Source organism: Monopterus albus, unplaced genomic scaffold (assembly GCF_001952655.1).
Source record: "Monopterus albus unplaced genomic scaffold, M_albus_1.0 scaffold18.1, whole genome shotgun sequence".
In the NCBI taxonomy this organism is placed as follows: domain Eukaryota; kingdom Metazoa; phylum Chordata; class Actinopteri; order Synbranchiformes; family Synbranchidae; genus Monopterus; species Monopterus albus.
Window position 1 is genome coordinate 4,796,525 of NW_018127898.1, and position 14,896 is coordinate 4,811,420.

Genomic DNA, 14,896 nt, shown 5'->3' on the forward strand with positions numbered 1-14,896 from the left:
GTTCAGATCAGGTACTGCTACTCCAGCCAGATCGATCCTGAGCGCACTGGCTGGTCAAACACTGTAGCAGCTTTTATTGTTTGTTTCTCTCTCTCTCTCTCATCCCCCCCACTACACATTTCTGCTTTTTTCTTTTCATCCTTACTCCACAGAACAGACAACACACACACACACACACACACACACACACACACACACACACACACTGAATTTACAACACTCCTTCCAGAATTGACATCCCCCTCCCTCTTCCACCACTCAGACATGCACATTCACACAACCTGTTTCCAGGTAGTTGTAGTTCCTCTGTGCAATCTGTGGGCCCTGAGGGTCGGCCCAATGTGACGCATTTGAGCGTAAACACTTTAAGGCACCCATGATGCACCATGAACACTAAACACTGTTGGTGCAGGGAATACTGGCCCCAGGGGACCCCGCCCTCACTACCCCACATGGCCATTACAACTAAATTTAAGATCCATGCACACTGTTGCTTCTCACTTAGCTCAAGTGATTTCTCCTCCTGTCTCACTTCCCCCTTCTTCAGCAAGGTTATCCAGGACAGGTATGTATGAAAAGAGAGGAAATGAGCCAGTAGAGACATCATTGCTAAGTGAGATGACAATGGATCTCGCAAGTAAAATGGCTTCACAAAGTCAAAACACTTAAGGCCTGTGGCACTTTTTTTTTTTGCAGTTTCCAAGAAAAGTTAAATATATCATCTGCAGACTCTTCTTTTGCACTACAAGTATGAAATAAATAGATCTCCCTCTTTCTATTTTTACTTAAATATGTGTTAATATTTCCTCTGCTGCTCAAAAAAAATTTTTTTTTTGTTCTGTCTTGCCTCACAATAAAGTCCTTTAAAGATTAAGTTTATTCTTAAACCCCTTCACACATGTAGGCATCTCCTTCCACTGCTCCAGTGGTATGAAAGTCCACAGGATCTCATTGAGGTGGGAAAAAAAAAAAACAAGAAAACAAAAGACAGGGGTAAAAGTCAAAGTAAGAATTTCAAAATTGCAGACAACAAAGAAGCCTGTGGAATCAAAACTCAAGATAGAGGAGGAAGAAATGAAGAAGGGAACGTGAAATAAGGAATAGGGTGTTAATAAATAAGAGCCAGGTGGACACCCTCGCCTGGTTCAACACTCTGTTTCAGCACTGATCATTGAAGACGCTGCTCTCAGCACCAGGCCTGGGCTCTGCGCTGGTCAAAATCAGCTATAAGCCGCTTGATGTGGGCCAACTTGTTGTGCAGGTACTCACATCGCTGTTTCTCCTTGTGGTAGTTGGGGCTGTGCTGTAAAAGAAAACAGGCACATAATGTCAGGCTACAGCTACCACCCTGGCAGCAGCTCCTGCTGTGCAGCAAACGTATAGCTGATTACAACCAACCAGACAGAAGTCTGTAAAGTACGTACTTGTTTCATCTTTTTGTACTCTTTCAAGACTTCTTCTTGCGCCTTCTGTAAAGACAAAAAAAAAGTCAGTTAATGCAAATGCATGCATTTCCTTAATACTACAGGCAACATACTCTACATTCACCAACGTTGCAACCAGAGAAAGTAACAGCAGTAATCATTTTTGCCAATTATTAAACATTATCTTCACCTCTTGCTCCCTGTGTGGAACAACAGTTTGCCACCAGTGGACTAACAGACAAACCCTTCATTTCATTCTAATGATCCCACCTCAACATTTTTTCATGATTCTGGTTCAGTCCTGGTTGTAATCTGCAAGTAACCTAATAACTAACCAAGAACCTCACAGGAATGCATCAACTTAAGGTGACACAAAAATGTTCATTTAAGAACATGTAGTGCAGTCAAGATATTTGTTCCTGTATGACCTGGTACTCTTTGGTGCCAGGTGCCAGCTTGCGGCACTGGGCGTCCAGCTGGGTAAAGTGGCGGGTGATGCTCTCCACATGGGCATGCAAGTGGCGGTACTCATCATACTCTGCATTAAAGTCATCTTTGTAGCTCTGTCGCTGGTCCACAGACACCAACGGCATGTACTTCCTGTGAACACGGCAAAGGGAATTCAGCTCCACACCCACATTTAATTCAGTAAAAACTGTTCAGTCACGTGAAGGTATAAACTTGCATTCTAAGATACGCAAACGTTTCCTCAGTTGTCCTCATTTTGAATACACTGCTCTCACTCGTCACAGTATTTAAAAGGTCTGGGAACCTGACATCTGTTGAGCTCGTCCATTTCTGATAACTCACTCCCTGCACATGTTACTGACATGGCAAGTACAACATAGTCCTAGTGCAGTAATGAAAGAAAAAAAAAACCGTATCACAAATTAAATGCGTTTACTACTGCACTTCCTGGGTCCTAATGCACAAGCTTGTGTCTGTTTAATGATAATTAAATGTTTCAGCATTTTGTGTTCTTGAGAAGAACAAAGACTTCAAGGTTACTCACACTACATAGTCTGGCATCTCCACTGTGGAAGAGAATTCAGTGGACTGGACTGGTTTCTCTTTGTCTGAAGAGTCTGAGAGGAGAGAGGAAAGCATTCAAATGTAAACACTGCACTGATCACCTGGAGTGCACAGAACCGCCACATGCCTAACTGCAGCGATAACACAGGTAAAATCCAAAAGGCACAAATGTTCTACTTCCAAAAATTGTTTAAAAGACAAAGAAAGCTTCAGATTCTATTTCAATGCATTTGCTTAGGATTATCTTGTTTTTCCACTGAGTGATGGTGGGGTCAGCTATTTCCCCCACCCCCAAATGCAAATATACATCAAAATCCACAGTAAATGATGCATGCACTAGAAATAATTCATGTGAAATATCAAAAGTCAAGCGCTCCTGACTTGTTAGCTTCACTTCCAGAACTCGTCAGTACCAGCTAAAATTTCAACACCCCGCTGAAGTAACTGACCGACAATGGGGAAGAAAGAAATTTAAATAATTAATTTTAAAAAGAATTTTTGAAGTGAGGCTTCAGAGTTGCAAGTTGGGAGATGATGGATAGTAGTGAGGTGTACATGAGGGGCAATAAATGGGCTAAACATGCAATGAAGAAAAAAAAACCTGTTATGCTCATGCAAGTCTTGAGACATTTAGTTCAGTGAAGCAGATCATTTAAGGCAAATGGACCTTGATCTTTGTGCGGCTTCTTGTTGATAACTTCTCTGTTCACTTCCTCAGCACTGCACGTCTTTGTGGCTTTACGACTCTCCTCAGCCTGCTCTGATGCACCAGTCCATTTCCCTTTCTCCCGCTCTCGATCTTTGTGCTTCTTGGATTTCTTTTTTTCTTTATTTACAGGGGTACTGGTGAACAAGGTGGAGCTGGTGACGAACGAGGTGCAAGGAGAAGGGATAGATGAGGCTGGTCTGGGGACGGGGGCAGGGTGCCGATAACGCTCCTGCAGGGTTCTGTCAGAGGAGAAGGGACTGGGTGACGGATCTCTGCAGGAGGAACTCTGGTCCATGGGCAGGTCTTGTGTACCACAGCCCTCTGGGGTGCTGGGAGAGTTAGAGTTGGAGGCTGGGCTGGGCTGCTGGTGAGAGGGTGCAGGAGGGTGAGATGAGATGGGGAGATGGGTGGGAGGGCCCGAGGCGATGTTGGAGGGCAAGGACGAGTGTTTAGAGCTGGGGCTGCCCTCACTGTCACGGTGGTCAGAGGAAGATGCAGCTGGCCCTCGATTGCTGAGGTGGGAGATGCGGGTTTTCTTGGGCACCCTAGGATCAATGAAGTCAAAGTCTGGCTCACGCTTCTGTAAGAACGCATCCAGAAGTTAGCCAAAAAAAAAAAAAGCCTTCAGTGTGGGATTGTGCATTACTGTTTATTTGTGCAGATACCTTGGGGGATGTGGGAACACTGTCTTTGGGAGAACTGCTTGATGAGTGCGTTTCAGTAGGAACACCTAATTTGCTGTTTAAAAAAAAAAGGAAAGTTATGTCAGTGGGGAACTGTAACAGATGGGCCACGTTAAGGGCCAGCGCTCAGCTCTCATTACTCTAGGGCCTGCTGACAAAGTCATATGTTTATTAAAGCAAGTCTATGCAGTTCCCAAGTGTTCATACTTAAAACTCACTACTCATGTAGTACACAAGTTATTACTTTCATAATAATTTATACATTTCCTGTTGTGGACAGCAGCTGTAGCCTGACATGTGCCAACAAAGGCAAAGAAGACGACAAAGCTAACAAACATGTATGTAAACTATGCAAGATCTAAAATGTCAAATAGAATCTGCAGGTGTTTATGTGGAAGCCAAATGTTCAACATGTGAACATGTTAAAGTGCATTAAAATGCATAGCTGTGCACATTATAATATGAAAAAATAAAGCCTACTGGTGAACCAAATGAGCTATTCCCTTAACATGATAGATTCTTGATGCAGAAGAACAAAACACATAAACTCAGAGAACCGCTGCAGAATACAACATTTTTCTAGTATTTGGCAACAGATAGAGCAGCACAGTGCTTGTCAAAATTGGTGTTTTTACAGTAAAGTTAGTTTCTGGGCAAAAAACATTCATCTAATATTTCTGATCAACACTGGGATCCACTGCAACAAAAATTACTTCAAGTTGACAGTAGCCACTTTACAAAAATGGTTACCTTCATCCCTCAGGGAGGCAACCCATCACTAAACTAGAACAGATAATTGGATTTATAGACTGAGATGCAAATGGACATTTCTGTACCGAGCCAGGATGCGGTCAACCTGGGACTTCTCATCTTCAGAGTAGCCAGGCCAGTGCCGCTGGACATCACGATAAATGAAGTCCTTCAGTGAGTATGTGTTGTCTTTGGGGTTCAGGTTCGCCACCTGTTTTGTGAGGACACACAGTTTCAAAGTAAACCCACTGAGAGCACGAGAACTACAACTCACAAATGGAAACTTCACATTTCCTGTGCTGACCAGACATCTGTGCATGCAAATGGTTAACGACTAAAAGGCTCATTTCTTGTACAAGGGAATGAAACCTTTATGCTGGGAACCAGTTTCCTCAGGCAGATTTGTGTACCTACGTGTATCTCATGTTTAAGAAGGGTAAGTGGAACACTGGGATCCAAATAAACATTTGAACAACAAAGGTACTTGTGCCAAATACCAAAATATAGTTTTTTGCAAAAACTGATGTTATTGCTGCTGAATTTTAAATGAGGACATGTAAATACTTATGTCTGGGGTTCTTCCACTTTAAGTCTCAGTATTCACAGAAAACATGCCCATCAGTACCTGTTGCAGGGTGGTCCCAAGTGAGTTTCGGTCCTTCTGGTTGATACCATCACGCTGTAAACGAGCAAGCACTTCCAGCTTCTTGTAGGACCTCAGAGCGAGCAGGTGTATGATGCGGTCCCGGAATGACCGCTGGGATACGGGGTTATTGGAAAGGCACTTGCGAATGGTGTTGGCTGGGTTAATGGGTGTGGAACGCTTGCGCTCTGGGACTACCTCTGGGGCTGACGGTGCAGGCTTACGAATATGGACTTGCTTTCCTAGAGACATAAGGTTAAAACAACATTGAACACCTCATTTTGACAGAAAATGGCAGCAGGTTATCCAACGACTCTCCTGTTTACCTCCTGCGCATTTCTGCTTGTCTATTACATTTGAGGAACACAACTTTATATAAATATCCTCTGACGCAGTGTGAGCAACAGCCAATCATGATCATCTCGATTCTACTAGAAATCAAAGCACAGAGTTGTGCACTGCTCCACTGCACAACGTGAAAGGATTTTAAACAAAATGGAGGAAAAACATTGCTGTCTCCAGCTTCCTAGTTCTCTACAGTGAGTATTTCACCCAAGCCAACCTCAAATGAACCTTGGTAACTTAATCTAAAGTTTACAAGAGGCAAAATTGAAGAGTGGCTCCTCAGATCTCAATTTAAACACATTTTGGTCAGAAACGACCTGCTTTTGTCATGCCACGTACATTTACTTTCAGGTTTTTGAAGCAGGAGGCTCCAAAGTTACCCACTGTTAAAGCCAAAGACCAAAGTCAGTCACAAGGCATACAGGCTACTTCTAAACTACACTTCACACTGGACTCCTAAGCAGTTTGAAAAATTGCTTTACACTTGCTTCAGAAAGTATTCAGACCTCTTCACTTTTTGTATACTTCATTTAGTAGATTAATTTTTGTCCATCAAGCTACATTCAATTTTTGGTTTGTTGAGTTACCCAGGAAGAACTGAAGCAGTAATCACCACCAAAGAGGCTTCTACAAAGTCCTGAAAAAAGATTTTAGTTTTTGCAAATTTTTCAAAAAACATTTGTCATTTTATTGAGCAGAGAGCGATGGGCAAAATGACAATTTCATCCATTTAAAATTAAATCTACAACACAATGAAGTGTGAAAAATGCCAAGTCGAAATACTTTGACACAACTATGCATAAAAGTGTCTAACAGACCCAGGACACTTGTTCAGTGCTGCTGAGCTGTGACTGCCTGCACATATTCTTACACCTCTTTGCAGGTATGATGATATTCTAAAGCCTTTTAAGAGATTAAGGTTAGAGAGAGGAAGAGATAGGAACTCGCGGCTTGTCAAGAAACAGACGAGGAGCAACGTGAGATGGTGTAAACCCCCACGCTTTGTGTTCTCTAAAGCCCTTTTCAGACATAGCATGCCAACGCTGCCGACTTCATCAAGCCGTAAAAGGACACCTTCTATCATTCAGATATGGGTGACATTTGCATTAATGTTCCTCATGGCTTCATTCAGATATACCCACAACTGTGATGAAGAGAGCCATGGTACTCTCATATTTGCCATACGCATGAGACCATGGTCAACTTGTGTGTGCCCATCTGTTAACGTGACAGCATGCAGTTTAAACTTGTGTGACGCTGAAGCGATACATAAATGGTACTAGGTCTGACTTAGTATGACTGGCTTCGTGGCTTTTATGAAAAAGTGACTGGGGTGCTTCTTCAGCCATGGAGCCAACATATTCAGATGTCAGATTAACGGAAAAGAGTGCATGTCTGAAAGGGGCTTAACAGACCAATGACTGCTGTAGGAAAATGTCTTCTCTTTCAGAAACTGTCATTCTGTACTAGAGAAGAAGAGGATAAGGATAATCACCTTTATTTGGCCAAGTATGTTACACACAAGGAATTTGTTTCCAGTACAGAACTGAGGCAGCCATCTGTGGTGCCAACTCAACCGATGGCTCTAATCATCGGGAGCAACATGAGGGTTCAGTGTTTTGCCCAAGGACACTTCGACACGTGGACTGCAGGCACAGAGATTCGAAGTTCTGACCCTCTGGTTGGGAGATGACTGCTCTACCCACTGAACCACAGAGTATAGTAACTTAGAAAATTAAATGCCACTGTATTCTAAAGGACCATGGCTGTGTGGCTTTCATTAAAAGTCACAGGCTACAGCCAAAGATAAAAATCCAAGCTTGAGACATTTACCTGAAATTAACAGCCTGTGAGGACCAGACACTAAAGGCCCCTTTTGCATTAATAGATGAGGTGCTCACGCCAAAGCAGCTGCCTGAAGCTCCTATCCACAACGGTTTCTCTGCTGCTCCTCTCGTTTCACTGTTTCAGTGTGGGCCAGTGTATGCAAATCTGTCCCCAGGGCTGAGAAAACCTGGCCTGAGGAGACTGCAAATTATGCAGAAAATTCTGTGAACTGAGCCACACTTCTGATTTAACCAAGGAAGTCTCTGACAAGGGTTTAGATCTAACAGACTATGGTGGACTACAAGGGTGGTTCAGTTGGCTTTGTTTTGTGCATACAAAAATGACTGTTACATCTATAACGATATGTTCACAATCTCAGCTATTTAGTGCATTTTAAAGGATACATGGAGACACCTGTCACCCGTTTCCAAAATAGAGAGAATCTGCAGGGAGTTATTCTATTTTAGTACATATCCAAATAGTTATATTTCAGTTTCATGTCTTACTGTACTTACATTTTCTCATTCATATTTTGTCCCCTCTCTCGCTGCTTTTTTTTTTTTTTATATATAAATAGTCCAGATACTATCTGCATAACTTGACATCTTAATTAATGAACATTTTAATAATAAAAACAAAGCTTTTTAATAAACAAAATCCTGGCATCGGACTGTAGCGGTTGTCATTACCTCTGTACTGGCCCCCAGGCTTGATGAATTTGGTCCCACGTTCGCGTGTGTCCTCCACGGCCTGCGTCATGCGTTCCCGGGTCACTTGGTAGGAGTCATTAGTGGCACATACTGTGATCTTGTCCTGTACTGTCGCCAGTGATGCCAGGCGTGAGGGCCCTGAGCTAAAGAGAAAGCAATGTGAGACAGAGAGGATCATCCTCCAGCAATGTTTGACAAGACAGTAACGTGTGATTCAGCTGACTGGTGATTACCATTACCTCGACACATACTGATGGATGCACTCAAAGCTTCCCTGAGGGTTGTCCTTGCCAACATTAGACAGATAAAAATCAAAATTGTGGAAGGCGTCCGAGGAGGAATGGGTCTTGGGAATTTTAATGTGCTGTAAAAAACATTCACACAATTAGAACTTATACTTGAGTGTCTGAGATGAACCACCAAGATGGACAATGAAATTCATCTAGTTAATTTATGATTATAAAACTGCCATATGCTTAACACTTTCAAGCCTCCCCTGGCTTTTCTCCATACAGTTTGTTTTTAAACTCATACTGTATAGAGGCACTTCTATATCTGAGCTGTGGGGTTTGATATGAACAACATGGGAGCTAGCACTAAACAGGAAGGTCTCTGAGGTCTCAGCAACTAAGGGGAGGCTGCATGTAAGCCAGGTGCATCATGGACTACAAATAGCATGTGCCTCTCTGAACAGCTCAGCAGACAGACACAAACAACATCTGCTCCAATTCCAATCATGATTTTCTGAAGCAATACAAATCTTGTCCAAAGCAAGCATACAGAGCATAAATCATTCAAAGCTAACCTCTTTTACAACTTACAAGTCCTGCTAATGAAAAACCTGGCAGAAAAAGACTCTAGGGTGGCCATCTTCTGGATGATGCCTTGTTGCCTTTTTTATACTTGCACCATAAACAAGTGGCACATATGTGATCATGCTACAATATTGGTGACAAAACCGAGCCATATTTGAGTAGCTAACTTGACCAAGTCAGAAAGAGTCCGTGGTTTTATTGCCTCTAAGACACTCAAGTAGTAGCATCTCAGTGAATAATGAATCCAGCTCAGCACATTCAGTGAATGAAAACATAAAAAAAAAAAAAACATATTAACTGATGTAAAATTAAGCTTGCTGCCAGCAACCTGTAACAGACTGAAGGGTTTTTTTATTCCACAATTTGACACATAATCACTTCTCTGACCCAAATCTCAAAGAGGAACAAAGTACTTACCCCTTGGAGTCCCTTGAATTGTATTGTTGGCCGCAAAGAAGGTACATTCTGAAAGTGATCAAAAACAAGTTTAATCCCATCAGTGCTGCAAAGGAACACTGTAGGAACAACACTAGTTGGGTATCCAACAAAAAAAATGCTGCATAAAGTCAAAATAAGAAACCAGTAGGGGTGTAAGAGTTGAAACAGAAATCACAAACAAAACACCCATGGTCACCAGTAAACACTGAGGCACTGAGGACTGTTGGCACCATGCACATGCCTTCTGTGTCCAGGTAGTAAAGTGTCTTCATAATGCAAAAGAGAAATCATCTCTTTTACATGCAACTGTGAAATGTGTTAACAGTGTCATGTTATGCCAAAAACACGAATCTGTCTGATGCTAGGCTGTAAATAACGGTTGTTTTCATCACAGATTAATCAGCAGATGATTGGTGTCAATAAATGGATTTTTTTTTTTTGAGGGGAGGAGTCAAAGTCTCTGAAAATAGTTTTAAAATGCCCGTCACAGTTTTCTAAAGTCCAAAGTAATTTCAAGTCATTTGTTTTGTCTCACAAGCGGTCTAAAACCTAAAGACAGTCAGCACAATCACAGAACAAAAAAGCAGCATGTCCTCATAACTGAGAAGCTTGAGCTAGGGAATGTTTAGCATCTGAATGATCAGTTATCCAAACAGGTGCCTGTTATTCCTCAATTAATCTACAGATCGTTTTGGTTACAGTCTGACGCACCGTGAGATGAACTGTGAGCAGGGCTGTAAGGATTTGTTTTACTTTGCAATGGTGTTGTTGGCCTCTGCTCTTGTGGAAAATGAAAAGAGGCCACTCTATCCTGCTCAATGGGACAAGTGACCAATAAGGGCCAAAGAGTGTCAGACCAGTGGTACTGCACAAAGACGGTTGGCCACATAAAGCATACTGTGATTAGATGGTGCACTGGCAGCTTGGTGTTTCCAAACTTGAGTTTAAATCTACAGAGGGACAGTGTGAATCAGCCTTTCCTGTATCTTCTGAAGTGGTAGGTAAAAGTGTTGATTTACATCAACCGATTAACAGAATGCTCATTTTACTCAACATCTTCTCTACATTAAAATATGTTTGCTAAATAACATGATACAGATTATTCAGAATGATGGTTGTTAAAGCTAAGCTAAAGCTAAGCACCGACTGATTCCATCCCAGACTATACATACTCTTACTCACCAACCAGTTCATACACACACAGTCTGATCACATTTCACATCACCACAGAAAGACAAAGATAGCCAGCTTCCACAGTTTGATGACTGGTTCAGCTACAACGCATGCTACCGACCGGGAGAGAGAAACAAAAAGCAGGCAGTTTTGTGCTGCCCAGTCAGCAAGAAAGGGCAGACTGTCATTCAATGTGGCATACAGACAAACACTTTCACATCTAGTAAGGTTGCAGCATGGACTGTGATGTCTCAGAATGGGACTCAAGAACCATCTTAAATTGTGATTTATAGCCACATTTCAAACATGAATTTCTCTCAAGGCAATCTGTAATAGGAAGCAAAGGTTTCACATACAGGGGATGAGTAGTGTATGGCACATATACAGATACAATATGTAGAATAAAAAGCAGTTGCAGAGACGTCTGAACACAACAGCCCCATGAATGCTAAGGGACAGGGCATTAGCCCTGTCAGTGGAAACCCAGCCCCCGTTATGTAATGGTGGTGTTGTTGGCAGTGTTAAGGTCAGGTAACCTGGCTTCAGTCCTCTGCAACTCTAGACTGCAGAGATATCTAAAGATCAGTTCACCTGTGTAGCACCTCAACAAGATTACACAGTTTGTACAGTTCAAGATCAACATGCTATATTTAAGCTGCAGGAGTAGGCTGTGCCCCGTTAGCACACCAAGTTTCAAAAGCCTCTCAGTGACTGGCTCGTGTCAAGCTCTGGGGCAAAATACAGTACACTTAATAAGTAGTTTGTTGAGAGCAGAAAGTGCATTGATATATTGTGTATTGAACAAAAGGGCACTTAACTATCTTTACAAAAAAACCATGTTTGTTGCTGTCAGATGCCATATTTTTGTATCTTCTGAACAAGTCCACTGATGCAGCTTGACAGTAGTGGTTATATGCAAAACAATATGTCAAACAAGCCCAGATTAAATATTTGTCCTGTGTAAACCTTTTGAGACGGTTTCTCATATAGGGTACATCCTGTACAGTGTGGCCGCTCGTTTGAAATAAACATTTTACAATTAATAAAAATATCTAGCTATAAAGCGATGAGCCTGGCTGGGATGTTTCCAGTTAGCTACAACTTCTAACCACATGCTAAAATGACCAGCCACCGACATGCTTTAAACAAGCCAATCTGTAATGGTTTTAGTTGCATTTAAATTTACCCGTACCGTTACATTTTCACCCTATCCCTAACGTAAATACACCCTCGTTAAATTAAAGTCTATGTTGGTTATTGTTACCCGAGCTTTCCCAATTAAACACAATTTTCAGGACATCTCTGGTGCCAAGTCGTATGAAATTACCACATCCCCGATTTGGTAAAAGTAATATTAGTTTGACGAGAGCAAACGGGACTTGGCTGCGCAGGAGAACCAGACTAACATAGAGTTAACGTTGGCTAATCTGTGTTTAACTTTGCCAACAACTTTTCTAGGTTAAAAAAACATTTGTCAGTTCGTACAACTTGCTCAGAACATAAGACCAAAGCCTCACTTGTCTACTTCACGTGACTAATTTAATCACACAAGACTAGTATCACCAAAAATCCAAGCATAAAGTAGCTCTATCAACAGCTCAGCTAACTCTGTAGCTTTAACGCTAACTGTGCGTGGCAGTTGGACTTCCCAGCAGAGACGAGCCGTGTCAGTCCGACAATGCTAGCCAGTTTAAAAGTGAAATAAGATTGTTTCACTCACCATACAATTTTGATAGCTCTCTATGGCTCTGAGTGCTGTCTCGGTCAATTTGACGTGCAGTACGGTGACTCTGTCTGCGCACTGTTGGCCACAATTTAATCCGTACCTCCCATCCTCGGAGAGCGCCGCCATCTTTACCAGTCTTCCACCATCGTCCCTCTGAGGCTGGGGCATTTAGCAGCCCAGGCACCCTTCGCTCACTCTGGCCCGGGGAGGGACTACAGCTGCTACCTGCAGGGCTTGACAGCAATGTATTGATTGTCATTTGTGAGGTTTTCAGTTTTCAGCCAGTCACCTTGCAGCATTGCACACATTAGGGTGCTTTAGAGGATATTACTATACTGAAGTGTGCAACGCAGGCTCATGCTCCTATTACAGCAGAGCTTTGCCATGCCTTTACAGAATCAAGACTTCATTGGGTCATATTTGTTCTTTTAAAATTTCATTAGAGGAAAACTTTAGTAACCAGGTTCCCTTATTTTGTAAGCCCACAGCATCCCTCTCAGTCACATACTGTAGTCACATCTTGGCAAAACTATCTGCCCTGAAATGGTAGAATTAATTCTCCACTAAAGGTAGATTTTGTAGGCTGTACAGCAAAATAAACACAACTTTGTTCACCTGAGTATGTTTTTTATTTGGTATTTTAACAACTTTTGTAACTATAACAACCCATATCAACAATATTTTCATAGTATAGCAGGAAGACAAATTCACAGTCAAGTACTACAGTACTTTGCCTATATACTGGCCTATATTATCTTTCATTTGTTTTTGTTTTTAATGATATGACATATAACGTGCAAGTGTGTCTCCGTGAGAGCTGCACCTCCACTATCTCACAGTGTCAGTCCCCATGACCAGATGATTAGGGCAGCATGTTTTGGTGTGGCATAGCCTCAGGCAGGGTGTGGAAAGGCCTGTGTGAATCCAGCAGATTACTAAAGCTCTTACCCCACCCATCCCTCTGCAAATCAAACACATAAACACATCATACATTCAAGACTTCATACACTTTGACCCTTCAACAAATTAGTTTGCACTATTTATAAAAAATAAATGTATACACGGTCAATGCACAATATAAATCTGAAACAACATTATTATCATCATTATAAGTACCAGTGACAACTGCCTCAGAGCATTATACTTTTTCTGTAGTGTGCCCCCCTTTTGTTTAAATACATGCACATTTTAAATGCTAAGTTAGTCTGACTCCAGTTTGTCTGACAGGCTGCCTGCTGTTGCAAACAATTAAAGCCCCTGGGATGAATAGGACTCACAGAGCTTCCCTGTTTACAGAAGCTTGAAGGTGTAACCTGGTGGAAGCTTAGAAGCACAGTATGAAGAATGCCTTAAACTTACACACCCTTTCTTCAAGGCTAAACATTAAACACAAGAAGACTGTGGATAACTGTGAAGTTCTTGCTGAATTGTGCTAACAGAAACACTGACAATTTTCTTCAAGTGCTGCTAAATTAATAATTATTATTAAAATAATTTTTCATCACAGTTCTGTGTAATACTAGGGACGTCCTGAATGACTACAGAGGTTAATCAGTATCAGTATCAGTAATAAAGATGCTCCATTTCTGTTGCTAGATTCAATGGTTTACATTTAAACTTGGTTCCCATGTGAAGACCTCTAATAAAGTAACCTCTAGCAAGTAATGTTACTCACAACCACTAAAATCATTACAGAGCCCATGTACAAATACTCAAGGCTTTTCATGCAATAAATGAAAAACTGACTATTTATCTTTTTTGATAAAGAAATTTACTGTTTTGTGTCTGGTTATATTCAAATGTTTCTGTTGGTTCAAGAAGCAATAATGCAGATATTGCTAATGGTTGGAGTATGAAATATTGTTAGGTTTCTCTCTAGAGTATTAATTGAATAGTTTCTTGAAACTATGTTTGCACAAAAAGTATGCATTTAAAAAATAGCCACGCTTTGAGCAGTGTTTGTTTTATGGTACAGACTGAACACATTCAATAGCAGATGCTTACTGGCGTCATTCAGTATAACTTATCTTGGAAGGGTTGCAGTATTATTGAATTTAATTAAATTATCTCTGCATCTAAACATGGGATAGATAACAATAAACCAATAATCTGTCAGAGAAATTAATTGGTTCAATATTAGAATTCACCTTATTATGTCCAATATTTACAATATTGTGTAACAATTGTATATAGTTTAATGCAACTAAAATAAAGGGGAACTGAATTATCAACACCTACTTTTGAGTGAGTAACTGCACCGTCATCAAAAAGCAATTTAACTTACCTGTAAGTGACCTGTAATAGACACTAATAAGCAGCCATGGCTTGGCATAGTGGCTCATTAGCTAGCAGTCTTGCCTCACAACAATATCCTGAGTTGGATTTTCTCCAGATGCTCCAGATTCTGTCTTCAGTACAGGCACAGGGCCTGTGCACTGCAGATTACAGACCACCATTTTAATTGTTATAATGTATATGGTTTGTGTTTGTCTATGGACACAGAAAGGACAAAATGTAAATTTGAAAATGTATAAACTATTTTCCTCTTTTTGAACACTGCTCCAAGATAGTGCCTATGTTCATTAACATGAAATGTATAAGGATGAATTTGCAGATTCACC

At 41.3% G+C, this 14,896-nt stretch overlaps 1 protein-coding gene across 2 annotated transcripts; it reads right to left on the bottom strand.

Annotated features, from left to right (window-relative positions):
• Positions 1-153: 153 nt before the first annotated feature.
• ell2 (elongation factor for RNA polymerase II 2) lies at positions 154-12,524 on the bottom strand. 2 transcript variants are annotated; one of them, XM_020592922.1, is made up of 12 exons: positions 12,270-12,524; positions 9,356-9,403; positions 8,363-8,487; positions 8,103-8,266; positions 5,224-5,483; positions 4,685-4,809; positions 3,831-3,903; positions 3,124-3,745; positions 2,437-2,509; positions 1,853-2,024; positions 1,425-1,469; positions 154-1,303 (listed from the first exon to the last, which is right to left on the bottom strand). In XM_020592922.1, the coding sequence occupies exons 1-12, from the start codon at positions 12,441-12,443 to the stop codon at positions 1,187-1,189; spliced, it is 1,998 nt and encodes a 665-aa protein (XP_020448578.1). In that variant the 5' UTR covers positions 12,444-12,524; the 3' UTR covers positions 154-1,186. The 2 variants fall into 2 exon arrangements, with proteins under 2 accessions (XP_020448578.1, XP_020448579.1); XM_020592923.1 differs by lacking the exons at positions 154-1,303; positions 1,425-1,469; positions 1,853-2,024 and adding an exon at positions 2,151-2,274 and having other exon boundaries at positions 12,270-12,523.
• Between the last annotated feature and the right edge of the window lie 2,372 nt (positions 12,525-14,896).

Coding starts and splice junctions, on each gene's coding strand:
- ell2 (XM_020592922.1), bottom strand. CDS start 12,443: ATGCCCCAGCCTCAGAGGGACGATGGTGGAAGACTGGTAAAGATGGCG. Junction 8,267..8,362: donor ATCCATCAGTATGTGTCGAG/GTAATGGTAATC, acceptor CTTTCTCTTTAG/CTCAGGGCCCTCACGCCTGG. Junction 2,025..2,436: donor GAGATGCCAGACTATGTAGT/GTGAGTAACCTT, acceptor CCGTGTTCACAG/GAAGTACATGCCGTTGGTGT.